This window comes from Halichoerus grypus, chromosome 2 (assembly GCF_964656455.1).
Source record: "Halichoerus grypus chromosome 2, mHalGry1.hap1.1, whole genome shotgun sequence".
Classification (NCBI taxonomy): Eukaryota; Metazoa; Chordata; class Mammalia; order Carnivora; family Phocidae; genus Halichoerus; species Halichoerus grypus.
In genome coordinates, this window is record NC_135713.1 from 201787579 (window position 1) to 201814894 (window position 27316).

The 27316-nt window shown below is 49.5% G+C and overlaps 1 protein-coding gene across 5 annotated transcripts in view; it reads right to left on the bottom strand.

Annotated features, from left to right (window-relative positions):
* The window catches only part of SLC39A11 (solute carrier family 39 member 11), a 319753-nt gene extending 299857 nt beyond the window's left edge, over positions 1–19896 (bottom strand). For 2 of the 5 annotated variants that reach the window (XM_036083779.2, XM_036083776.2), the window contains exons 1-3: positions 19606–19896; positions 16152–16270; positions 11230–11268 (exon numbers count right to left, since the gene is read on the bottom strand). In XM_036083779.2, the coding sequence (XP_035939672.1) occupies positions 11230–11268; positions 16152–16259 (147 nt within the window). In that variant the 5' untranslated portion in view covers positions 16260–16270; positions 19606–19896. The remainder of the gene's footprint in view (positions 1–11229; positions 11269–16151; positions 16271–19605) is intronic. The other 3 variants (XM_036083775.2, XM_036083773.2, XM_036083770.2) reach the window with 3 other exon arrangements.
* Between the last annotated feature and the right edge of the window lie 7420 nt (positions 19897–27316).

Here is a 27316-nt window from a genome sequence, read left to right on the forward strand (position 1 = left end):
CTCAAAAACCTCTAGGGTTTCCCCACCAATCGAAAGAACAGAGCGCAGGGGCGCCAGGGTGGCTCAGTCGGTTGAGCATCTGCTTCTGGCTCCAGTCATGATCCCTGGGGTCCTCGAATGGAGCCCCACGTCGGGCTCCCTGCTCAGCAGGGAGTCTGCTTCTCCCTCTCCCTTTCCTGCTCCCCCTGCTTGTGCTCTCTCTCTCAAGTAAATAAATAAAATCTTTTTTTAAAAAAAAATAGAGAACAGAGCACAGACTCCCTTCCACAGGGCCCCAACCTACGTTTCAGCCATCACCTTCCAACCAAACCAATTGCCATGCCTTCAACAGTCCTGTGTTTTCCACTGCTATGCTTTCAATATGCTGTTCTTTCTGCCCACAATTCACTTCCTTCCCCTGCTCCGTGCCCATCCCCAAGCTCTACTTATTTTTCCAACCTGGATTTCATCCTTGAAGAAATCTCCCCTAACTCCCTGACTAGAAGTAACCTCCCTGTCCGAGGCTTCCCATCTCCTTGTGTACATGACCTTCGCACAACCACATGCTGACCCATCTCACAGTGACAGGAACCCAGCCAAGCTTAGCCCCTTGAAGGGCGGGATTGCATCTTGCTTCTTTACATACCCCCACAATGCCCACCACACAGTAGGCGCTCACTAACCGGGAGATGGATTGGCCTGAAGACAATCCTCTCCCTGTTCCCACCTTCCAAGCAGCCACTCCCCAAGGAAGGAAGGAAATTAATGGTTATTCTGCAAACAGAACACGTGTCTGGGCCATCTCTAAAATTGCACAGGCCTTTGACAAAGCTCTGATAACTGGCTCTTCTCCCTTCTTGTGAGTGAGCCCCCCCTGAAAAGCAATCATGAGCCATCCCACGGCAGGCTTTCCACAAAGCACTTGTGTTAATAACATGTGTCGAGATTTGGTCTTGGCAGGCAAAGGCTAAAGGACAAGACTTAACCAATATTAACTTTGATCCCTTGTACTCGGAGTATCTTGCAAAAGAGCTGACTCTCAGCAAATGTTTTGTGATGTGATTTGTACTAGGATGTCTATGAAAAATGATGTCAGTGACTCTCTCTTATTTAAATTGCAGCAGAAGACATTTAGGTTGGATAAGTTTCTAACAAGCTAGCTAAACACTCAATTAGGTTACCAAAAAAAAAAAAAAAAAGTGGAGACTGGCTTCATAAAAGTCTTGGGGAGCAAGCTACACTCCCACCAGCTGTCTGGATTTGGTGAAACATTGCCCTGTCAGATGGCACAGGGATGCCTGAGGTAACTCCCAGAAGGCCCTGCCCGTGCTGAGATTTTTCAGACAGAGTGCGATCTAAGGAGGACTGTGCCTCAAGTGAGAATTTCAGCTCATGCTCAAGTTCTCCAAGCAGCAAAGATCCAGCCCTGCGTCTTTCTTTTGCACGTGCCAAGGAGCCCAGAGGAAGAGCCTGAGTTCCCAGCTGGTAGCTGTCCAGGATCACCTGACCAACTGGGAAACATAGCTGTGAGTACACCTGCCCCCTCCAACCCAGGCTGGTATCAAAACCAACCAGCCTTAGAGGCCAAGACAACTGTCAAGCACGGGGTGGACCACCCCAGCAGCCCACGGCAGGCAGGGGACCAAAGGCAGCAGGACCCCAGGGTTCCCCCATCCAGGTTCTAAGGCCCCATCCTCCACACCCAGTGCCCTCTAACCAGGGCCCCAACCCCACATATGGGCTCAGGTGAACTCTTAGCCCCACAGCTACTTGGAACCTCTGAAAGGAGTCTGCTGCTTCCAAACACCAGTTCATCCTTCATTACACAGTGGTCCCCATTAGAACAGGGCCCCTCGGTGCGGGCTGCACACTTGGATCACCAAGGGAGCTCTAGAAACTACTGAAGCCTCATCCCAGCCCCAGAGATTTGGATGTATTAGTCCCAGGCTGTGTCAGGGGCACTGGGCCTTTAAAAATTTTCCAGATGGTTCTATCATGCAGCCCAAGGGGAACCACTGCATCAGAATGAAGGGAGTTTCTCCAAAGCCAGAGAGAGAGCGCCTTGGAACTGAACTGCCCAGCATGTGAGGCCAAGTTAGCTCCCTCTGCTAGACCATGGATGCTGAGGACAGTTGCCAACTTGAGGTTGACTGGAGCTGGGAAACCTCGTTTTAGCTCACAATCTCAAATTGCACACTTTTGTCCTCAGCCATCTGTCTTGACACAGCGTGCCTTATGTGACAAGGAGATCAGAGCAAAATGGTCCATGTAATTCCCCATGCTTCCCTGCAAAGCCACCCCCTGAAGAGTCTTCAAAGGCCCACCCCAGTAAGGGGCAGCAGGAGCATCAATTTCACGAGCCAAGGCCAGCCCCCCCCCCCCCCCCCCCGCCCCAGCAAAACCCAGCTCCCCCAGGAGATCACCCGGTCAGGAATGTTCTGAGATGGCCAGCCCGGGCCCTGCAGGACACAGAGCTGTGGACACCTGCTCCGGCTCTTGGCACTGCAACCAGGCCTCAGAAAACCCTACCGTCAACACTAACCCGGGGGGTGGCAAACTTCTGTAAAGGGCCAGATAGTAAACACTTCAGGCTTTGCAGGCACGACAGCCCCCGTTGTGGTTCCTCACTGGGCCATTATACCGCACAAGCCACCGCAGACAATGTGAACAAACAAGCGTGTTTGGGTTCCAATAAATCTCTACTTACAAAAACAGGCAGTGCGCCCACCTCTCCACTAGACCGTAACTTCCTTAAAGACAGAGACCGCCTCCTAGCACTTCTTCAAATCCTCAGCACTTGGCACAGTGCCTGGAATACAACAGATCCTCTATCAATGCGGAATGAATGAATGAATGAATGAATGAACGAACAGATGAAGGACAAATGAGCCAATCATCTTAAAGGAATATCTATTATACATTCACCTGCTCCTGCAGGGAGATGTGTTAAGACTTATTGTCTTTGGGGCACTCACATCTGACTACTGAAACTCAATCTCAAAGCCCTTTTTAATCTGCTGGTCATTTACATACACTCTCACCTCCCCCTTCATGGGAACAGGGAAGGGAGCCCCAAACAAAGAGGAACAGGGTTTCCCCAAGGAGAATGCCTGGCCAGATCTGTAGAGAAGGCCCAGGTCTGCAAGGAAGGGCAGAGGGGACAAGGGGGACGCAGGGGTTCCCAGGCCATGTGAGTGGAGCCTGAGGATGCACGTGGGGAAGGCCGGGAAGCCGGAGAATCCAAGCAACCATCCAGGGGCTTCTGGGCGGGCCTCGGAGCCACACAGACCTGCTGCTTAGCGGGGCAGTAGAATACATGTAGGCTCCTCCACGCAGACAAACGCTGTTACTTTCCATCACCGTAGACAGAAGGTAATGTATATCATTGTCCCCCCCACACTGTTTATAATGACATAGGAAATCTGAAGCATGAAATTGAAAAGAAAAAGCACAATAATAATAATAGTGATGGTCTGTCTCCTTCCTGAGTGCTTTTCTCCCCTTTCTCCTCTCTTCCTCCCTCACCTGGCCACCCCTCTTCCTGCAGCAAGACTTGGCTTTCCTCCCAACATCAAGTCAAGGTCAGGATGTGCCAGGAAAGAAGGCCCTCATCCTGCCGGCACATGTCACACCAGAGGAAGGGAAGGCCAAGGGACGGACCTGCCACCATATCGCCCTCATGCCCACAAGAAACATTGCTGTTTGGGGTTCCTGGGTGGCTCAGTCATTAAGCCTCTACCTTGGGCTCAGGTCATGAACCCAGAGTCCTGGGATCGAGCCCTGCATCGGGCTCCCTGCTCAGAGGGAAGCCTGCTTCTCCCTCTTCCCAACTGTGTTCCCTCTCTCGCTGTGTCTCTGTCAAATAAATAAATAAAATCTTAAAAAAAAAGAAAAGGAAAGAAAGAAAGAAACACTGCTGTTTGGGGTCCAGGAGCACCAAGTCACAAGTCAGGCCTGTCCCCTGTGGTGTGTCCGGCATCGGCCCGTGCGTGGCAAGGTTTAAAAACACTCAGCCGAGACACAGAAGTTTTCCCATTGTAAACTGGCCATCTGAGTCCTTTAAAAATAGAATGCTTCGTGGGACACCTGGGAGGCTCATTCAGTGAAGTGTCCGACTCTTGATTTGGACTCAGGTCTTGATCTCAAGGTCGTGAGATCGAGCACCGAATCGGGCTCCGTGCTGGGCGTGAAGCCTGCTTAAGATTCTCTCTCCCTCACCCTCTGTTCCTTCCCACCCCCCCCAAAAAAATAAAAAAATAATAAAATGCTTCATCATGCAAACCTTCAGGGCCCCAACCCCTTGACCATGAGTTTGAGTGTGTCTTGCAGCGTCGCTACGCAAGAATCTTTGGTGGCAGGAGTGGTGGGTGCCCCTTACCAACCGTGCCAAGAACCTGGAGGGAGGCTGGGAATAGTCCTGGTTAGAGAAGAGCCCTTCCCCACATTTTTCTCTACACACCACGCTACGTGTAGCTGGTCAAATGAGACCCCAGGGGCAGGTAGCTCCCAGCCCCATCAAGCCAACCTGGTATTCCTCCTCACTTCTTGGCTGAGAACCAACCTCAAGGGCGGTCTTCATCCTAAAACAGACTAGCATCACCTCCCCGGTCATTGCATCTCAGTGCAAAACAAGACAACCTGCAGAGAACAGGATCGAGGAGGCCCTGGGGCTCCTCAGTTCCCCAAAGCTTGAAAAAGCAAATTTAAGAGAGGAGCTCTGCTCTGGACAACTGCCTTGATGCTTCCCAGGTGGTCTGTCCAATCAACATGATGCTGGGACAGGGTCTGCTCTAGGTGCAAGCATGGTCAACATCCCCAAGGGGTCATCCTGGGATCTTCCATTCTTCTCAGCCTCATAAAGAGGAAAATCATGGCTCAGAGAAACAGACAGCAATGCTCCTGGTAGGAGCCCCATCAGGGCCTGTCTGCATGCTCCTCTCACGCCGTCCTGTGTTACACTGGCTGTGGCCCAGCCCGTTTCAGTGTCGCCCAAAAGACCTCACATTGAAAAATCTCCATTAGGACATATCAGGCCTCTCTACCTCTCAGGCAGGAAGACGGAGAAAAGGTATCAAGCAGTTACTACACACAGTCCGGGATCTGTGGGGCCAGGAGCCTGAAAGCTAGGATTTCTGAAGACCCCATCCAATGGCTGCTCCCCACACCCGGCTCTTCTCTCTCTACTATTTACTCTACAATAAACCTTTCCAGTGGATTACCTGAAACCTCCTCCCTGAATCCCTCATGCTACAAATTGAGTCCATTCTGCGCATCCATTTCTCCACGGAAATGGAGAACAGCTAGTCACCTGCATCCCTCCAGACTCCAAGGCCACCACTGGAGAGCGTCATTAACTTCCAACAGGGAGCCAGTTATTTGGAGAAAATATTATTCACCATGTGCTGCACAAAAACAGACTCAGCCAAAATCTCCTTAAGAAAATCATGTCTTTCATAAGAACCCGGCTCCCTATGGGATTAAATAATAGATATGAAATTGCCTCTTCGTGCCTACAAGTAAGCTGCTTGATTGGTAGGCTGTCTCTCTCTTCTGCAGGTTCCTGGTCCTATTTATTCCACGCAAGTGCTTCTTCCTCGAGAGAAAATGTATATTGATTCAGAGATTCCTAGTTAATGTAAGTGTCACCAAAAAGAGACATCAGAACCTGGGCAAAGAAAATTAAAATGGTGACCCTGGATGTTCTGGCCTCTTCAAATTCATCTAAACGTTTATCTTTCGGGACAATGACTTCTTTCTCACTCAGATAAAAAGATAATCAATTGCATGTTTAAATTTGCCACTGAATAGGTTGAGTAGATGAACCAAAACTAACCGCAACGCTTCACAGTCGCCTTACGAGCAAAGGACACATGCTAACGAGCGCTGGAACCTGCCCCTTTAACGGTGCAGAACCAAGAAGCCGTTCATGAACCCAGTGTCAGCTCTCAGCAGTCAACTGAGGTTCAGGAAGACCAAGGAGCTTGCCCAAGGTCACACAGCTAAATGCTGGCAGCCCCTGACTTCTCGTCTGAGTTCGGTCCCAGCTCCACCCCTATCTAGTAATTTTCGATTCTGGGTAAGTCATTTACTCTCTCTGGATTTGTTTCCTGCCTGTAAATAGAGGCAACTGGACCAGACCTCAGCTGGGAGGCACTGTGGTTTAAGAGCGGAAGCCCTAGAGTCAGACTGTGTGTTCAAATCCTGACTCTGCTCATCTTGGGATCCAGAATGATTTATTTACACTCACTATGCCTAATTCCTCCTCTGTAAAGTGGTAAATAACAGTACCTGCTGTACACCTCATAGAGCACTACAAAAATTCAATTAGATGGTCTATGTGAAGTGCTCAGCAGAGCACCTTGTAAAAAAAAAGGCGTGATAAATATTAGCTATTATAACCATCTAAAATCTTTTCCTGCTTTAATGTTGTAATATCCTAGGTTTCACTTTCCGCCTTTTTTTTTTTTTTAATGGTAACATTTCTCCCCATGAAGTTCACACCTCAGGCAAGAATCAAGGGCAGACATGGGTACTGAGAAGAACAAGATAATGATTATTAAAGACTTAAAGAGTGATTTAAGGAGTCAGGAGGAAAAGAAGAAAAGGCAAATGGATTCTAAGAGGAGTCATTTAAGGAGAAGTGATTAATGCTTCCAAGGCCCTGCTAATGAGAAAAAACCACCTGTGAAATATCCCGCTAAGCACATTTAAAATGACATGTCCTTAGTCTTAGGAATCTCCTTTCTCAGTGCACAATTATATATCATAGAGATGTGTTACTGCAGCATTATACCAGATACGTATTTCAGAAAAGAAAATGCTAAGAAGAAGAAGAAGGAGAAGGAGGAGGAGAAGGAGAAGAAGGAGAAGGAGAAGCAGCAGCAGCGCACACACATAAACATACACACAGCTGCCCATGAAAACGTGTTACATCTGTGCTGGGTACAGTGGGACCCCAGTCAACTGGCTGATGGCTAGTTTTCCCTTTTCGTTTTTTCTTTTAAGATTTTATTTATTTAATTGAGAGAGAGAGAGCACGCACACAAGTGGGGGGACAGAGGCAGAGGGAGAGGGAGAAGCAGACCCCCAGCTTAGCAGGGAGCCCAATGCAGGGCTTGATCCCAGGACCCTGAGATCATGACCCGAGCTGAAGGCAGATGCTTCACCGACTGAGCCAGCCAGGTGCCCTGCTAGTTTTCCCTTTCCAAGATATTTATTCAAAGCGTCTCAGAGCTGTGAAGAATAAATACAAAAGCTGTGTTGAAGGATACCAAGCTCTGTGGCATGTTTATCCGGATACTTTGTATGTGCATGATAAAAGTTCTCTAAGGATCTGCTCAGGGCTAACAGTGGCGACCTCTAGGAAGCAAGGGGGAGAGGCAGGATGATTTTCTCCTCCTTCTCCTTCTTCTAACTTTAAATACATCTGTCTTTTTACACATTCCACTCTGTGACTAGAGAGGACACATCAAAATGCTCTAGACCTGGATTTCTTGGCATGGCACCACCGACATGTCAGTCTGGAAACTTCTTTGTGGTGGGGGCCATCCTGGGCACCGGAAGGTGTTTAGGTGCGCATCCCTGGCCCTTAGCCACTAGATATCAGTTTTGACAACCAAACATGCCAAATGTCTCCCGGGGGGGAAAAGCATCCCTCAGTTGAGAACTACCATCCTAGCCAGCAAAATGGCCATATTCACTATAAATTATTCCATGATTACTACAAGCAGTTATTATAGCTCAGGCCCCCGGGGCTCTACTGTCTTTTCCCTAGTTTGGGGAAGCATTTATGAGAACTCACTACTAGTCACCAAGGCCACTGAAATTTCCTGCGTTTGAGCCTCAACTGTCTCCCACATCATGCTTTTACTTTTCTCCATGTATCTGCTGACCTTCCAGGAGTTCCTCTTATGGAACTACCTCAAGGTCAGTTTCAGAAAAGAAAATGCTAAGAAGAAGAAAAAGGAGAAGGAGGAGGAGAAGAAGAAGGAGAAGATGAAGCAGCGCGCACACACAGATAATTTTTAGAATCTCTTTTTTTAACCAACTACATTAAAAATCAGAAGTAAAACTATTTTGTTTTAGATCCTCATACTTAAATGACCACAATACACTGGCCTGATGATTTCATCTTAAATGTTCATGTTTCATGCTCCCAAATTCATTCTGACATGTCCTGAAGACTATTGTCCTCTGCTTTTGCTTGTTTCCTTTCTTGTTTCACATCGGTTTTTGGTTTTTGCTATGTAAATCTTACAGTGGCTTTTGCCCTAAAAGAACAAACTAGAGGGACACCTGCGTGGGTCAGTCATTAAGCATCTGCCTTCAGCTCAGGTCATGATCGTGGAATCCTGGGATCAAGTCCCGCATTGGGCTCCCTGCTCAGTGGGGAGTCTGCTTCTCCCTCTGCCTGCCGCTCCCCCTGCTTGTGCTCTCACTTTCTCTCTCTCTTTCTCTCGCTCTATCTCAAATAAATAAATAAAATCTTAAAAAAACAATAAAAAAAGAACAAACTAGAACAGGAGACACAAATGCCTAGTCAAAAGCAGAAAGACAGCACAGAACAGAGTTCTTCAAACTCTGTATCTATGTAACCCTTGTAAGAATTTTTAAAGACTAGGTACCTCCTCACTTCTTTTAAAATTGACATTTAAAATATTTTCATCTTGAGTTTAAAGAGTTGCGAAAGATGTAATTTCTGGCCTATAGTGATTTCTTTAAATAAAACTGTTTCATCAGTCAATTAAATGTATCCGCTGGGATCTAAATGGCAGAGGGATTTGATTCCCACCATTATCCACTGAAAAATCTATATAAACTACACTGTATGTTCATGTGTTACGTACTCTTCTGTTCACAGGCTATTTTCTAAACACACAAATAAGCACAAGCAAGCCCTTCTTCAAAAGTCCAAAAACTTACATCATTCCTTTTTCTCCTAGACTTATGTTTCAATTCCATTTCCCCACAGAATTTCTCCTAAAGCAACTTATATTTTATGCTAGAAAGTCTATTATTGATTTCTTTACCCTACTTCTTTGCAATATAATTTAATTTTTAGGAAAATCCATGTAAGCCTAGGGCTCTAACTGCTTCAGTAACAATTTCCTGGATTGAGTTCCCATTACAACTATAAGTGGTAGGGAATAGATCTCTAACCACAAAAATATAACACAGTTTTATAATTATTAAGCATTAAAAAGCAAAATATTCTTGGAAATGCATATTTCCATGGATGTGCCCTTTTCCTTGTTTTTTCAATTCATTCAGATATCCATGGACAAATATTAAGTGGTCATCGCTAGAATCAGGGACAGCTGGGAAGCAATTTTATTTCTATTTTTCTTTTCTTTCTTCTTTTTCTTTTTTAAATGTAAGCAAAAAGAAAATGTGTTCACATAAAGAAGAGGATGGGGAAAAAATAGATACTTTGTTACAATACTGTCCTTTTGTTCTCTGAATTTTATCCAAATTACAGGCCCCAAATCTCAGAGTGGTCCATCAGGGAAAACTACTTTTAAGGATCTCTGTGCTAACAATTGGATCCGATCCACAGTCAAAGGACCAGACAGCATCTGCACCGCTGCAGGATCTGTGCCCAGTGATCAGTGATGAGAGGACTCACTTTCTCCACATCAGCACAACATCCCAAGGGTCCCCCTTACACGTGGAGATTTTGCCACCCAGAGACAAGGTAATAAGGGAAGAGCGTGTCTTTCTTTTGGAAAGCGGGGGAGAGCACACGTGTAAGGGAATGCGGGCAAGGGGAACCGGCTGCCAGAGCATCCTCAGGCAGAGCGGTTTTAAGAAAGAGAGCCTGCGGATGCCGAGGACCTGGAAATGGATTTTGTGAACACTATCCGTTCCCCTGTGCGCCACCCGGAAGACCTCTGTGTGCTCTGGAAGGTCCACGGACCCCAGTCTGATGGCTGCTGACTTAGGTGACCTCTGGGAGACCCCAGATCATAGGACTGTACAAACAGGACAAAGGAACCACATCCTGATTAACCAAAAGAGAAAACCACATGTTACATGACTTCTGGTGGGACGGACACACTCGGAACACGCGGCATCACCAGGGCACATTCATGCCTGGAAAACAGGCTCTGAAGTCACCAAACCCCAGGGTCTAATGCCCAGCGCACAGGAGATCAGGGGGGCCTGGGGAACAAGGGAGACAGCCCCCGTCCCCCCCAGAAAGCCATTAGCCAAATAGCTAAATTCACAACATGGAATACTCTATGGGTATAAATGACCCAGTTTCTCCAACAAATTACTACAGTGGAAAAAAAAAAAAAATGAGATTGTTCAAGAATAAAAGACCCTGAAAAGATGTAACAAAAATTCAATGTGAAAATCTTGTTCGGATGCCGATTCTAACAAAACAATTTTCGATGACCCCTTTGAAAAAAAAATGGTGGGAATCATTATGAACGTGGACTGGGTGTTAGGTTACAGTAAGGAATTGCTAATTTGGGTAAGTGTGATAAGAGGATTATGTTGTTAAAAAAAAAAAAGTAAAGTCATTCAGTTAGAGATGTGGATTGAATTTACAGGTAAAATTACATGATGTCTTGGATTTGCTTTTACGAAATATTCCAACCTCTCAAGAAGGTTGGGGGAAGGGGCACCTGGGTGGCTCAGTCATTAAGCGTCTGCCTTCGGCTCAGGTCATGATCCCAGGGTCCTGGGATCGAGTCCCGCATCGGGCTCCCTGCTGAGCGGGAAGCCTGCTTCTCCCTCTCCCACTCCCCCTGCTTGTGTTCCCTCTCTGGCTATGTCTCTCTCTGTCAAATAAATAAAATCTTTAAAAAAAAAAAAAGAAGGTTGGGGGAAGTCAGAAGAAATGCGATTAGCAAATCAGTAATGCTTGCTGAATGATGGCTACAGGGGATTCTGTCCATTTTTTTTTCTACATGTTTGGAGATGTCAGTAACAAAAGGATTTTTCAGGGGAAGGTGAAAGAAAGAATATTTAATTAGCACCAAGGAGAACCTGAGGCCCTTCCTAAATACCACCTTATTTCACAAGTGCTGAGATAGCTGCCCAACAAGCAAGCCTCCCTTCTGGTCTCAGAGGCAGGGGCATTCAATAAGCTGGCCAATAAGTAGGGGCAGAGATAAGAAGGGACCTGGAGACCACAGAGATGCATCTAGGTTGCATGGAGAGAGCCTAGAAATACCCCCTTGGCAGAGAAATGTCAGAATAAACACATCTCTGTTTACATCGCTCCTACCACACGTTACTTACCCCTGCAGCAAAGCCAAGACTTCCATCCAAGATCCGCCTCTGAAAATATAAACAAGATGTTTCAAATTCTAAGGGATGTTTCTGGGGATAAAAGGAAACCATAAGACCTCAGAGAGCTACATGAATAAAGACTGGCCCGGGCCTGAGTTTGCCAACCTGTCTGCAGGCCTGGATCAGAGCCTTTATAACATGGGCCAAGAACCAAGGGAAAAAAAAATTGTTTGAACCTTCCATCCATCCCACAGCCCATCAGAGTGTTTTTTCAGGGACGCCTGGCTTCCACTGGCCCATATGTTGCCTTCGACCTGGCTCTCCTGTGAATTATAACTATAAACCTTAATTAAGTAGCTGGCCTAAAAGATGGAAATTGACAAGTGTTCATGGGGACCAGGGGGGCCAACCAAAACTCTCCCACAGTGCAGCTGGGGGTACAAAATGGCACAGCCACATTGGAAAAACGAACTGGCAGCATCCACTAGCAGTGAACATAGGTGTCCCCTAGGACCCAGCAGCGCCGCTCCTGAGCAGTGAAATCATCACCTAACAGCAACGCATACTTGGGAGTCACCAAACACAGGCACAAAAAAGCTCTCAGCAGCAGTACTTGGGAGAGCCAAACTAGAAGCTACCCAAATGCCCACCAACAGTAGAATGGAGACATCAATTAGGAGGTATTCATACAACAGAATGCCACATGGCAATGAGAGCACACACGATATATATATGAATGAAGCCCATAATCAGGCAGGGTAAACTGGAAAATAAACAGCGTGGAATCAGCCAGACACAGAAGAGCACATACTATATGATTACTCCATTTATATAATGTAGAAACACACAGAAAACTAATCTCTGCTGTCAGAGGCCAGGAGAGGGACTGCCCTTGCAGTGGAGGTCGGTGGGGACGGAGGGGGGGGTACGGGGGGCGGGGGGGCAGGGGGAGGGGGTAGGGACTGGAAAGGAGCCTGAAAGGCTGCTGGGGGGCTGGTACTGTTCTAGTTCTTGAGCTGAGTACTAGTTTCATAGGAAGCCATGAAAAATCATCAGGCTGTAAAATATGCACTTTTCTATATGCATTTTATATTTCTAATTTAAAAACATTTGTTTAACTTCATAGTCTACGTTAGGGGTATCATTTATAGCCACATGGACATGTTACAGGCATGCTGGGTTGCTGATGGCCCCAACCCTTGAGACTCCCAGTGACGCTGGGTAGCTAGGACCACTGGCTCAGCCCTCTCCCTCCTCTGAGTGGCTACAGGGTAGATGGAAGGGATTGACTCCAGGCAGCCGCACAAATGACATTCTTCTCTAGGCATGCCATGACAGGAGCAAAGCTGGCCTAACCAAATAATTTAATCAAACCAAACAGATCTAATAAAGAAGTCAGGTAACATTATTCTACCAGCATTCATCTGGATCTTGAAAGGAGAAAAAATGTACTTTTTTAAATGTCACTAAAGCCTTGATTCCACTTTTAGACATTTATTTCAAGGGATTAATCAGATACATGCTCAAAGGTTTATGTCCATCATAAAGGTATTTCTAAAAAAAAAAAAAAATCAAGAAAAAAGGACATAACCTAATTGTCCAACAGTTGAGGAACGGCTAAACTATAATGCATCCTTAGGACAGAACATGACACAGCCAGTTAAGTAACCCAAGTGATTGAAATAATCAAAGTCATCAAAAAGCCATTTAGGGATGTAGGAGGAATGCTTGTGATATCAAGTGAGGAAAACTGGTTATAAAACATTACATACCATTTGGTCCCTATCATGTAAAGAAACAGATAGGCATAAATTTGTGTATACTCAAATATAACCGAACAAATCTGAACAAATAGGTTCAGGTTTTTTTTCTGAGAAGTGGGATCAGACACTTTTTTTATTGTTTATTGTTTATAGCAGCAGCATCCACAATAGCCAAACTATGGAAAGAGCCCAGATGTCCATTGACAGATGAATAAATAAAGAAGATGTGGGGGGCGAGGTGTGTGTGTGTGTGTGTGTGTGTGTGTGTGTGTGTGTAGTTATTTGGTTATATACACTATGGAATACTACTCATCCATCAAAAAGAATGAAATCTTATCATTTGCAACAACGTGGACAGAACTAGAGTGTATTATGCTAAGCGAAGTAAGTCAGGGTAAGACAAATACTATATGATTTCACTCATATGTGGAATTTAAGAAACAAAACATGAACACGGGAAGGAATGGAAAAATAAAATAAGATGAAAATTGAGAGGGAGGCAAACCTAAGAGACTCTTAACTATAGGGAACGAACTGAGGGCTGCTGGAGGGGAGTTCAGGGGGGGATGGGGTAACTGGGGGATGGGCATTAAGGAGGGCACGTGATGGAATGAGCTCTGGGAGTTCTATGCCACTGAGGAACACTAAATTCTACCCCAGAAACTAATAAAAAGTAAATAAATAAAAATAAATTTAAAAAGAAACTTTTTATATCTTTAAGCTTTTCCATTCTTTACAAGCTTCCTACAATTAAAATATATTTTAAAGCAAGAAAACAAATTTTGAGTGAAGCCACTTCGGAGAGCAGCGGTGGAGAGCAGAGTCTGCGTGTCTACCACCCCAAGGGATCCTTGTTGCAGCGCCCCCCTTAGCCAAATGAAAACGGAGGTCAGCTCAGGGCGCCAGAGCACATCTCTGGGGGCTCCTGTCTTGGGCCACCTTTCTCCCAAGAGCAAGCCTCTTCCTGCTCCTCACGCCCACTTCCTGTGCAGAAAGGGTTAACGTAGGCGCCGCCCCCCCCCCCCCCCCCCCCCCCCCCCCCCCGCCCCAGCCTGCTCCCTTTGCAAGGTCCTGCTTGCAAGGCTGGTCCTTGGCTGGCTCCTGGGGACTTGGGACTTGAACCGCTCCCTCCATTCGCTGGTAAGGGTGGGTCACTGTGCCTACACTGTTTTCCAAACAGGGTGACAGGTAGGGGACACCTGCTTTCTTCCCTCAAGTCTCAAATTTCAGCAGCCTAGAGCGCCTTCGTGACCAGCCCCAGGTAGAATAGTCAGAGGCTGAGGCTCTCAAGGGTGCCCTGGGTGGACACATCACACATGTGTTACTGTATTTTTGTTTCTGGGGGAAGGAGAACTCAGAGGGTGGCCCTCACAGGAGGGAGGGAGCATCAGAAGCCTGTGCCCAGACTTCCCCAGACTCCGCCTGTCTCTTTCTCCTGCTGATCCTTCCAATGTTAAACCTTAGCCGTGAGTACAACTATAAGCTGAGTGGCATGGATCCTTCTAGTGAATCACCAAACGTGGTGGTGGTCTTGGGGAATATGCCTTGCACACAGAAGTTTTCAGCAATTTCTCCTGCTGATCTCGGTGGTTACACTAACACGAGACAAATTAGGGGCTCTGAGGCTCCAAAGGGGATGGGGGCACCTCCGTGAAGAAGGGAAGGCACCTCTTCCCTCCCGAAGAGCCCCCACAGCATTGGCCAGGGCCACATGGGGCTCCGGGGCCCCACCCACCACGGTGCTGCCTTTTCCCCAGCCCTCCACAGGCAGCCCAGCCCAGTGCGGCTCAGGCCTCGCCTCATTGCAAAATAACTGGGGAAGATAAAACCATGGGCCTCTCTGCCCAAGAAGGGCACAAAGATGGCATGGCTAGGCTGTCGTGAAGGAGGAAGAAGGTTCGGTGACCTGGTGGCCCTCTCCTCTGCCTCCTCCGTGTTTCTCATTCAGGGACCGGCTTTCGAAAGTTTTCACTACCTCTCAACAGCAAGCAGGGATCCAGGCTGTGTGTCTTGAGTTCTGTGTTTCTGGTAGGCTCCAAACCTCCCACGGAGGGGTGGGGGAACGTCGGATCTTACGTGACATCAAATACCTGTCTTACTGGTCTCCAACACAAGAGCATCTGGCTTGCCAACTTCCTAGACTGTGTTTTCGTTTCCAGATCCGGCTCACAGCATGTTTAAATGGATCTTAAATCCCTTACTCGCTTATCACTGCTACCAATTTCTAAGGCTGCCTGCTGAACGATGCAGGGACTTTGTATTCCTCAAGGCACAGATGGATCCATCGCTCTAGGCCTATGGCCTGAGGGGGTCAAGGGCTGGAGAAAGGAAAGGAATCTCAGGCAGGTGAGGGGGGTGGGGGTTGTGGAGGAGTGGGGTGGGGTATGTGGCGTGTATTGTGGGGGATGAGTGGGGAGTGCGGGGGCTGTGAGGTATGTGTGTGGGCTACGTGAGGGTATATGGGATGTACGGGGTGGGGGACATATGGAGGGTTGGGGTGTGCATGTGGAGGGATGGGGGTATAGGAGTATGTGTGGGGTATGTAGGCGTGTGTAGAGTATGGGGGAGGAAGAATGTGGGGAGACAGGATATAGGGGCCCATGGGGTATGTGGGGGTGAGGCATGCAGGCACAAGGGTGAGTGAGGGTGCTGGGGGGAAGGGTAGAGGATGTGCAGGGGTGAGGGGTGGGAAGGGAGTCAGCAGGGGCATGGGGAGATGAGTCTGTGTGTATTCATCCCAAAGCGGGCCGGGGAGGGAATGAAAAGATGGGATAAATGAGAACAGATACCCTTCCTTCCCCCCCAGGGTCTGCCATCACCCCAGCCAGGCCAGCTAAACAACCAAACTGAGCATCTGCACCAGGCCTGAAGGAGACTAGCCAGAAGCTAGAAACCACGCAGGGGCTAAAGGAGGCTTAATAACTTAATAATCCTTCCTACTCCCTTCACACCGGGAGGGGAGTAGCTGCAGACACCTGCCCTCCTGGCCTGGTAGGGAGAGCAGGAGAAGAAAACAGGACAGAGAACAAACATCCCCTACAACCTGGAGGTGTGGCCAGTGGCATGAAAGAAGGAGTCTGCAACCCGGCCAAGGTTGTGGTTTTCCAGCTTGCTAAAAGTCCCCGCCACCCCGCCCCCAAACCTCAGAACCGAAGCAAAGCAACTCACCTGTCCACTAGAGAATACGAACACGAGAGCTGCCCCGGCTGCCGTCAGCCCCCATGTGAATAAAGTCCCCAGCAGCGCCTGGAGCACAGAGCTTTGGCCTTGGAGCATGCTGGATACGGCTGTGTGCAGAAGAGCAGGAGAGGGTCAGCCACCCGCAGTCCCTTTCAGGGACGCCCACATGCGCTAAGGTGTCCTAACACCCTCCACCTGGGCTGGCCTGTAATCTGGGTCGGTGCGATGCACCTTTCGGCCACGCCATCCCTCCACGGAGTCAGGCCGAGCCTCTCCATCCAGGCCCACCACGTGTCAGAAATCATCCAACCCTGAAATGACAGACCTGAGGCTACCTAGGGAGATGCCAGGGGAGCCCACCGAAGAGGTTAGGACATTGGGACAGAGTTCCAAAGAGAAGAAGCTCACAGAATGTGGATTATTTAGCCGGGAGGAAGAGAGCACAGGAGGATCTGATTACAGCCTTCCAGCACATTCTGCCTACTCTTATCTGCCCTTGTCCATCATTTGTTCTCTCTCCTCCGAATACAGGTGACTAACTCAGATTCTCCCTTGAACCTCTCCCTCCTAAGTCCTGACCAAACCTTCAATGGCTCCCCACGGAGGCTCCTGTGGCAGCCCCCCTGTGACTTGCCAAGGGCATGCGCCCCAACTGCCGTCCAACTAACCCGTCGACTCTTCAACCGCTACCCCCTGTGTGGGCCCTGTACTCTGGCTCAGCTGAGTCATTGATGACACCCTCAACAAGTCCCAGATGGTCCCAGCTCCAAGTCACTCTTCATCCGGTTCCCTCCTAGAATGCCTTCGTCCTTCCTTCTCTGCCGCCAGCCGACCCAGGGCAGATTCTGCTGCCCACCTGATGCCAGCGTGGACTCCATGCTTTCCAGAGCCCCCTCCACTCCCATCCCAGTGCCCATCTGCGGTGCTTCTTTGTGCAGGCTTGCCTCCTTCATCTTTGATATCGTTAGCTGAAGAACAGGGACGGTGCCTTCTCACACTTGGCACCCCAGTAAAATCGGGCTTCCTGGCATCTGAAAAATACCTGTTGTATCGAAAAGAGCCAGCTTACCTTGATAGGACACTCAGCAAGGACAAGGAGATGGAGCTCTAAGTGGCATTTCCCTGTCAACTGAGCACACCACTGCTGAAATGAACTTCTACCACTGCCCACCAAGGAGTGAAAGGGAAGTACCATTTCCTCTTGGTTTTGCTCAGAGAACCTCCTCTGGGCTTTAGCACATTTGAAATTCTAGCTCTGAAATGACAGGGAATCAGACTCTTGCTGTGGAAAGTTACAGGGCAGAGAAACCCATTTGTTGAAAAGCCCTGTGTACACAAACATCAGGGCTCAGAGCCTCATCTCAAAGGGCTCATTCAGCTGCCCACTGGTCTTCCAGCACCCACAGAGCTGGACATGACCCAGTGGGCTCAGACCTGCCACGTCCCAACACTCTGTGAGCAACCAGCAGCCCTGGGCTTGCAGCTCAAGAGCTAGAGACGCTGACTCTGTTAACCCTATAAGAAAACTGTGGCAGAGGGTGGACGGGGCCCTTATGCCGAGGGGCTCGGCAGCACAGCTAGGATTCCAACGTGGTAAGGCTGTGAGTCTCTGCAAACCCAGGTGAGCCCAGGTGAGCCCAGGCTCAGCTCCGAAGCCAGGACGCCTCTAGGAGAAACAGCATCTATGGATTCGGACTGTGTCTGAATAAAACTCAGGACGGTGACTGTACCAAATAAAGAAAAAACACTGTATTTTTTTAAAAAACCCGCCTATCTACATACTTCATCTTGTTAAGTGTCACCCTAAAATGAGTGGTTCGTGTTTGTTTGTAAACCAAGACATCTGGATCATGACACCACCCTTCTATTTCTAGCTGATAAAATCTGTGGATAAAATCTGAAACAGCATTTACAAAGGCCTATAGCTATCATCCTCTTAGTACTTATCATCTGAGACAGGTCAAAAAAGAAAAACAACCTTTTTTTTTTTTCAGTATTGAATGTGCCTTTCAACAGCTAAGAAAACAGAAAAGAGGAAGCCATTTCCATTTGCCAACAGGCCAAAGTCAACGTGGGGTTTATGGGCCAGCCAACAAGAGAGCTCTGGGTGTTCCTGGGGGCTAGTGGGAGGGAAAGCACTATCCTAGCCTGTCTCCATTTACCTGAGCACCCTAGACATAAGGAAAAGGGACAGCGAGGCCATGCACATCCTTTCCATCCCAAGAATCACAGTATTTACCACTGATAATGCCAGCCCAGTGCCCCCAGGAGAAGTTTCTTCCATTTGCTATTTTAAATCCTCACTCCTGGAAGGGTGATCTGAGCTGGTCCCACCTTGGGAAATGCAGGCTCTCAGGCTGAATCAGAATCTGCATTTTTTTCAAGTTCCGTGAGGGATTCTCACACGCGTTGCAGTGCAAAGCACTAGTCTACGACAGAGACCCAGAGCTTTGAAAGTGAGTTCTCCTGCCCTACGAGGGAGGGACTGGCCAGGCTGACGCGGAATCTCAAGAGAAGGAAACGTTTTCTCCAATAGGTCGACCAGTTGCACCTGGAGGACAGGAGCGCCAGTCATAGTCCCTCAAAATCAGCTTCCACGATGGGGCTCAGACTTCCTTGTGAGCCGGATGTTAACACATAAACCTTGATTAATTTGCAAGAGTGAGGATTATTCCCTGCCCTCCCCAACTTTAAAGATGCCAACACCACCCAACCTGTGTCCACATTCTGCTACGACCGCGGAGGAGGGGACCCTGACAGAGGATTTCTTGCTTTTCTCTCCTCGCAAACCTGTTGCCCTGCTTCCAAGAGCCTCAAGATGTTGGTGATGTTGCAGAGGTGGGAAAAGCACCTAATAAAACTGCACATATACACGGCCCGACTCCACGAGGAGAATCCAGCAACGGGACTCGGGTTTGGGCCGATGGGACTGTAGGAAAAGTTCTCTAATACCTCGCTGCTCAAAGTGCGGTCCGCGGACCACGGACCCAGGGAGGGGTTAGCAATGCACAAGCTCAGGCCTGCTGCATGGTCGCCAGATTCCCAGTCAAGTTCGAGAGGCCGTGCTGACCCCCAGAATGAGCGGGAGGGGACGCAGAAGGGCTGGAATTGTAGCCACCTCTGCTCCCGGGGCCCCGGGGGGCCCCCACATGCCCACGGGGACGCACTGAACAAAGAGGATTTGGTGAGCCACTGTTAAAGGAAGGCAGGTCAACACCCTCCATCTGACCCTGGCCAGAGGCAGAGGGGGCTCCGGGCGGCCTTGCCCTCCTCGGCCACCTGCCACAGCCGCCCTGCTTCTCCTCCGACCCCCTCCTCTACCCCTGGGGGCGCCCCCTTCCAAACTCCATTTCGCCCTTCCAAGTCCCACGCTCTCCTGCTGGCCCCAGACCCCGGGCCTCCAGCCCAACCAAGGCGCTGAAGGGAGAAAAAGCTGACTCACTACGGTGCCCTCTCAAGCCCCCACTCCACTTCCATCAGCCCCGCTGCCGCTGGCTCGGCCGGCTCCACTCCCGAAGTCACTTCCTGCTTCCCTCCCGGCACACGTGTCCCTCCAGCCACCAGGCCCCTCCCCGCCCGGCTGCGACTGGCAGATCCCGCCCGAAGAATAAATTCTCTGGTTCACAGCCCTCTGCAGGCTAGGGAACAGATGGGGCGGGTAGAACAGAGCCCCGAGGCCAAGCGGAGAACATTCTGCATGCCTAAGACTCCACAGTCTCCTATGAAGCCACAGAAATCCCGCAAAGAGCACCTTGTAACGTCCCTGACATCATTTATGTCACTACACTTAGCAGCTGAGTCCGAGGCCCTGAGTGAGCAGCAGAGCAGGATGTGTTGGGGGGAGGGAGGGGAAGATTGGCGGGGGGGGGGGGGGGGGGGGGGGGGCGGGCGGCGGGAACCTCCTACTGTTAGCATCCTTCTGGGGTCAATGGCCCTCAAACTATAGCTCCCATCAGAATTCCCAGGAGGAATGTCAAAAACACAGAATGCAGGCCCTCGCAGAGGTTCTGGCTCTGGAAGTCTGGGTGGAGACAGAGATTTTCTGTTCTGAACTAGGATTTGCTAATGCTCTGGTCCTGGGACCCCTCTCTGAGAACCACTGCTGCAGGTCAAGAGCTATGCTCTCCAGGCCTTCTATAAAAAGACCAGAGGGTGGAACTTCTAGGCTTAGGCAAAAATGCAAACAGGATGCCCTGTTAAATTTGAATTTCAGATAAACAACAGAGGGTGTTGTTCTATCAGTGTGTCCTGGGCAATATTTGGGACATACTCAGGCTCAACACATACTTCATATTTGTCGTTTACCAGAAATCCTAATTTAACCGGGTGGTCCATACTGTATCTCATGAACCTACCAGAGGGTAACCTGCTCAGAAAAACTGTTCATCATCACAGCGGCCACAGAGCAGGGGATCCAATAGGAGCTGGCTTCTGTCCAGGAAAAGGCGGCCATCCGTGCTGATGATGGCCCTGCGTGCGTGGAGTGTCGGGAAAGAAGATGGCATGGAGACTGCAGGGTGCTCTCTGCCCTCAGGAGATTCTCAGACCAAAGAGAGAGCCAGACTCAGCTGTCTGACCACAGACCAAGGGGGCTTACACGGCAGAGATTTATGTTCTCACGTTCCGGAAGCAGGAAGTCCAGGATCAGTCCAAGATCAAGGTGCAGATTTGGTCCTTGGTAAGAGCTGTCTTTCCGGCTTGCAGACAGCTGGCTTTTCACTGTTCTCATGCGGAGAAAGAGAGATCTCTCTCCCTTCCTATTCTTTCTTATAAGGCCACCAATCCGATCGCATGAGGACTCCCACCCTTATGGCTTCATTTAAGCTTAATGACCTCCAAAAAGCTCTATCTCCAAATGTACTCACACTGGGGGGTCTGGACTGCAACATATGCATTTCATGGGTGGAGCCCTCCTGCGTAGGATTGGTGTCCTACCAAGGAGACCCCGCAGAGCTCCCTCTGCCTTCTGCCGTGTGAGGACACATGAGAAGTCTGTGACCCAGAAGAAGCCCCTCAGCCCACCACGCTGACACCCTGATCTGGGACTTCCAACTTCCAAAACTGTGACATGACACATTTCTGTTGTGTACGAGCCACCCCATGAGTCTTGTGGTATTTTGTTATAGCAGCCCGAATGGGCTGAGATGCTCCATTTTACAGATAAGGAGACTGAGGTTCAAGAAAGCTCTGTAGTGAGCCCAGGTTGACAGGGTAGTGAGGGAATCTGAGCCCAGCTGACTCCAGAGATGGTACTCTTCCTGCATGGGACACACAGGGTTCACAGACTGAACAACCTAGTCAGCAGAGCCCTGGGTGGGCCTCAGGCTGGGGGGCCAACTCCCAAGGGACAAACCCCACCTTTCCCTCCTTTCCCTCAATGAACCCTGCACACACACACACACACACACACACCACTAAGCCAAACATCCAAACTGCCTGTGTTTCTCACACACCCCCATGGTAAGAAGTGCTCACAGTGGGGACAGAAGAGAATGTTGTTTCCTTAAAGCTCAGTACACTGGCTCTTACCTCCAGCCACCCCTGTCCTTCCCGAGTCTCTCCCCAAAGAGCAAAGGTGCCCTGCAGCCTCCATAAATGGTACAGGGGAGGAGGGAGGGGGTGTGCAAGAATAGGCCAGAGCAGGCACTAATGAAAGGGGGGGCAGGGTGTTAGGCAGGCAATGAGGGCTGCCTCTCAAGTGTCCAAAGCCCATAAAACTAACTGATCTTGACAGTCAGCAAAGGAACCCCAGGGCAGTGGGATGGTGGCCCTTTCCAGAGGAATCACTGTGGCTTGCTTGATCTGGGTAAGCCACTGGAGCCTGGGGGTGGGGTGGAGGTGGGGGTGGAGGCCCCCGATCCTGGGTCTTTCTTTCTCTCCCAGTCCCTCCCTCCCCTCCCCCCTCCCCCCTCCCCCCTCCACCCTCCCGCTCTGCCCTCCCTCCCTTGTCTGAGATCTTGGTATCTCTTACAAGGTCCTATAGCTGCTAAGGACAGGCTTTGGAATCTGACAGCCTAGGAGGAATCCCAGCTTGGCACATGAGTTTCCTTGGACAAATTCCCCAACCCCTCCCAGCCTCAGCCTCCCTATCCTGAGACAGTGACTGGAGCGAAGCCCCCAACACCCAGCCCAGCACCCATCATGACAGCCTGAAAGATTATCCCTTGGCCCTCTCTCCTTCCTTCCTTCCTGCCTGCCTTCACAAGATGGCTATTTCAGGAGCCTCGGTGCCAGGCACTCTGTGGGTCCCTGCTACCCCCAGGTCAACTAAGCACCTAGGTTGCTGGGAGTGGAGAGTGTTCTAGGCAGGGAGGAGACCGGGGCCCATGTCATTGCTGATAACTTCCCAGAGGCCTCAGAAGAAAAGGACCTCAATCTAAGATCTTGTGATTTCTTCCTCATACTAAAGTAATATTCATTTTGATACCAACATTTCTATTTTTTTTCCCTAGAGAAGACCCTTAAAATTGCATACACTTCAGAACCCACAAAACCTGACATGCCCTGGGTGCATACTTAGAGATTTCAGCTGGAAAGCAAATAGCTTCCTCTGGTAGGCAGAACAGTGACCCCCATGAAGATGTCCATGTCCTCATCCCTGAAACCTGTGAATAGAGACCTCCCACGGAGAAAGGGTCTTTGCAGCTGTGACTGAGTGAAGGATCTTGAGGTGGGGAGATTATCCTGGGTTATCTGGGTGGGCCCAGTGTCATCACAGGGGTCCCCATCAGGGAAAAGAGGAAGGAGGCATGAGGACGTGAGCAGAGGTCAGAGCAAGGGATGCCATGGGCATCTAGAAGCCGGAAAGGCAAGGAAATAGATTCTCCCCTAGAGCCTCCAGAAGGAGCACAGTCCTGCCAACACCTTGATTTTAGCACTTCTGACCTCCGGAATTGTAGGATGATACCTTTGTGGTGTTTTAAGCAACTAGGTTTACGGTACTTTGTTTCAGAAACTAACACACTCCCGTCTGCATGGAAGCATCTAGTTTCACGGCTACCTTTCTCTTGTGGCACCAGGAACCACCAGGACCCACACTCGGCCCCTGCCCACCATCATGACTAGGCAGGACAGACTATATAATTTGTGGGACCTGGCACAAAATGAAAACGGGAGGCCACTTATTCAAAAGGCAGGAAAAAAGTGCCCTCAAAAGTACTAATTGGGGCACCTGGGTGGCTCAGTCGGTTGGGCGTCTGACTCTTGATTTCGGCTCAGGTCATGATCTCAGGGTCCTGAGATCGAGCCCCGTGTTGGGCTCCACACTCAGCATGAAGTCCGCTTGAGATTCTCTCTCTCACCCTCTGCCCCTCCCCCTGCTCTCTCTCCCTCTCTCTAAAATAAATAAATCTTTAAAAGAAAAAAAGTACTAATTAATAAAGCCCTTCTTTTCTTCTGCATCTCTCCTCTGCTCACCGAGGATTCCAGTGTCCCACCTGGACTTTGCTTACAAAACCCAAGTTCAGAGATAAAATTATTAGGAAATCTCAAGATGGTGACAGCAGGGCATTAAGCCAAGTGCAGAGCCTTTCCGATCGAGGAACCCCTCACACCTGTGCAGGTCTCACACCCGTGAAGCTGGCCCTGTCACAGGTGCTGGGGTGGCAGGTCCAGACGGAGGAAGGCCACAGTGTCAAAACGAGGAAATTGGGCCAGGGTTGGTTATTCAGCAAAAAAAAAAAAAAAGGTCCACAGAGAGATTTCGGAACCAGGATGTTCAGGATGGAGGGAAAGCAGAGGTGAGAGCCAAAGGTGCTGGTGTAAGCCAGCCTGAGGAGGGGACAGAGGCAGTCCCAGGAGACTGGAAAGAGGGGTAGACACCCTGCTGGGAAGCCTGGGCTTTGGGAAGGAGAAATTTCATTCTTGTGGGAAGGAAGGACACAGCAACGGGAAAAGCAGACCCATCTCAGCAATCAGAAACTAGTGGACCAATATTTGGGGTCCCCAAGTTTTCCAGGGGCCTATGACATGGTTAAGAGTTGTAAAAAATACTGGATTTTTGGTTCAATAAGAAAAAAACTGGAAATTTAAATTAATAAGTGGTTAACTAAATGTCTATAAACCTTCGTTAATTGTTGACTTTGGTGTTCAGAAAAATTTAATTACATTCAAAACACAATCTGAGGCTTAGCTTTTCTCACTTCAGGAGAATTCTTAAGTATGCACAATAATGGCCAAGAAACCACAGCCAATCATAAATTAAATAAGCTTAGAGCCAAATGATTTCAAAGGCAAAATTATAGAAATCTTCCTGATCATTTTAGGGGGAAGAACATACTTAATATGGAATGTGGGAACATTTTAATATGCTTGGTGCAATATGGGGTGAGATCTCAAAATGCAGGACTTCTTGGGGCACCTGGGTGGCACAGTTGGTTAAGCCCACGACTCTTGTTTTTGGACCAGGTCCTGATCTCAGAGTGGTGAGATCGAGCCCCACATCGGGCTCCGCGCTCAGCAGGGAGTCTGCTTGAGATTCTCTCTCTCTCTCTCTCTCCCTCTGCACCTCCCACTCGTGCTCTCTCTCTCTCTCTCATAAATAAATAAATCTTTTTTTAAAAATGCAGGAGTTCTTTAGGGGCCTGCAAAGATCCTAAGAGGCCCCAGGGAATGGGGAAGGAGGCAGGAATGCTAGAAAGTTTATTCCTCTCTCCAAGAGGGAGCAGAAACAAAAGTCATCTCATCAGCAGAGGTTCAAGGAGGGCTGATGATAGGGGTGGATGAACCTTTCCAGTGAGGACGGTGGTCTCCCGCTGTCAAACCCCCCAGGGAATGGCACCAGCAAAGCAGGAGCCACAGAAGATGGGCTGGTGGGGAGGGAGCCTGCCTCATGTGCAGAAGGGAAGAAGGCGGGGAGGTGGTCCCTTAACCATCCACAGTCAAAGGGAGGAGCAGACTCCCCGAGTCTCTCCAGGTCCCATTGGACTGAGCTGGGTGGGAACAAGGCCAGGACTGGAGACGTGTGGGTGCGGTGTGGGGTCATCTGAGAAGCCTCATGTAGGGCCCTGAATGGTCACCCCCCAAAAGATACATTCAGATCCTAACCCCGGTGCCTGTGCATGGGACGTTATTGGGGAAAAGGGTCTTTGCTGATGTAAAGACCTGGAGGGGCTGTCATCCTGGATTAAGTGGGTGGTGCTAAATCCAGTGACACGTGTACTTACAAGAGACAGAGGGGAGAGGACCAGGACACAGGGACGAGAAAGCCATGTGGAGACAGACACAGAGACCAGAGTAACAGGGCCTCAGCCAAGGAGGGCCGGGAGGCACCACCAGCTAGACGGGGCAAGGGAGGATTCCCCCAGAGCCTTCAGAGAGCACGGCCCTGCCTGCTTCTCACTTTCTGACTTTTTGGCCTCCAGAACCATGAGGGAATCCATTTCTATTGTTTCAGGCCCCCAGTCTAGGGTATTTTGCTATGGCCGCCAGGAGACCAAGGCACCCTGACTCCAATCATTTCTACCACAAGCTGGTGGGGAAGCCCCCAGGCACCAGGAGTTGCCCTGAGCAAAATGCACAACGACCACACCCTCCCCATCCCTCTGCCACCATCAGAGGGCTGAGTAGGCAGTCGGGTGCCGGATCCCCAGACATCTGACTGGGCTCTCCATTTTCCCGAATGATCCATCCCTAAATGAACCCATGTCCTATTTTCCCGCCAGCCTTTCTGCCGGCTGGGCCAAGATTCCTGTCTCTTCCATGCCCACACCTCCCCCTCGCAGCCCCCAACCATCCCCCCCAAAAGTCACTGTAGGAAACCTAATTCATCCTTAAACACATCCCTTCACATCTTTCCCAAAATATGTCTGTGGCAGGTGAATAAAAACAGTAAAATACCTCCTAGCCAGAGAGTTTCCTCAGACACCTGAGCTCTCGTTCAGGAAAGCCCTCCTTTGGGTCTGTGGGCCTGTGCATGACAGCGGCCAGGTGAGCATGAACGGAGGCATTTGTCACTTAAGCCAGGTGTGCCCTTGGCCTCAGGGACCTGCCAGGGCGACAGCAGTGACAGAAGCAATCAGGGAGGAAGCATGCAGGCTCCTTCTAAGGAATCAGGGTACTGCTGTTTGAGCTCCACATTTTTTTTATTTTTTATTGTTCTTTTTGGCCAATAACTCAGGGGGCAATCTTGGGCCCGTTTCTTTCCCTCTCTAAAACTGAAAAATGTAAGGGCTGGACCAGGTGACCTCTGAGGCTCCTCCTATGTTGAGTATGGATTCCCTGATTGAATTGCCAAAGCAAAACAGTGCCAGACCACAGACTGGGAGCAAGGTTTTACCCAAGTGTATCTGAGGAGTTCTTTTGTGTCCTAATTTAAGAAAGAAAAGAAAGAAAGAGGTAGGAAGGAAGGACGGAAAGAAGGAAGGAAAGAAGGAAGGAAGTAAGGAAGGAAGAGGGGGAGAGAGGGAGAGGAGGGGGAAGAAGGAGAGAGATGAGAGGGGGAAGGAGGGAGGGACAGAGGAAAAGAGGAGGGAGGAAGCCATCTCTTTGTGCTAAAAAGGACTTTCTCAACCCGACAGGAGGCCACCAGGCTTCCTAGTTCAGCTTCCACCCTTGGGCTCCTTACCGGTTGGACTGTGTCCGGTCCCCCACCCCACCCCACCCCACCCCCCACTGAAATTCACATGTTGGAGCCCTAACCCCCAGTCCCTCAGAATAGGACCATATTTGGAGATGGGGTCTTTACAGAGGTGATCAAGTCAAGGTGAGATCATGATAGGATGGGCCCTAACCCAATATGACTGGTGTCCTTATAAAAAGGAAATCTCCAGACACAGGGACACATATAGAGGAAAGATGACATGAAGAGCCACAGGGACAAGACAGCCACCTGCAAGCTGAGGAGAGAGGCCTGGACAGATCCTTCCCTCGGGACTCTCAGAAGGAGCCGACCCTGCCCAAACCTTGATTTCAGACTCCCAGCCTCCAGAACTGAGATGACAAATTTCTGTTGTCGAAGCCACTCAGTCTGTGGTGCTTTATAAAGACAGTTCCAGCAAACTAACACAGGGCAGAAGGTCACCGTGGCTTATACCATGAAATTTCGCGCTGGGAAGCATCTCCAAGAGCTTCTGGTCCACGCCTCTTCCTTCCCGGATGGCGGCGCAAACCCTGGGCTGGCAGGTGGTTTGTGCCAGAATCGGGGGGCGGACCCC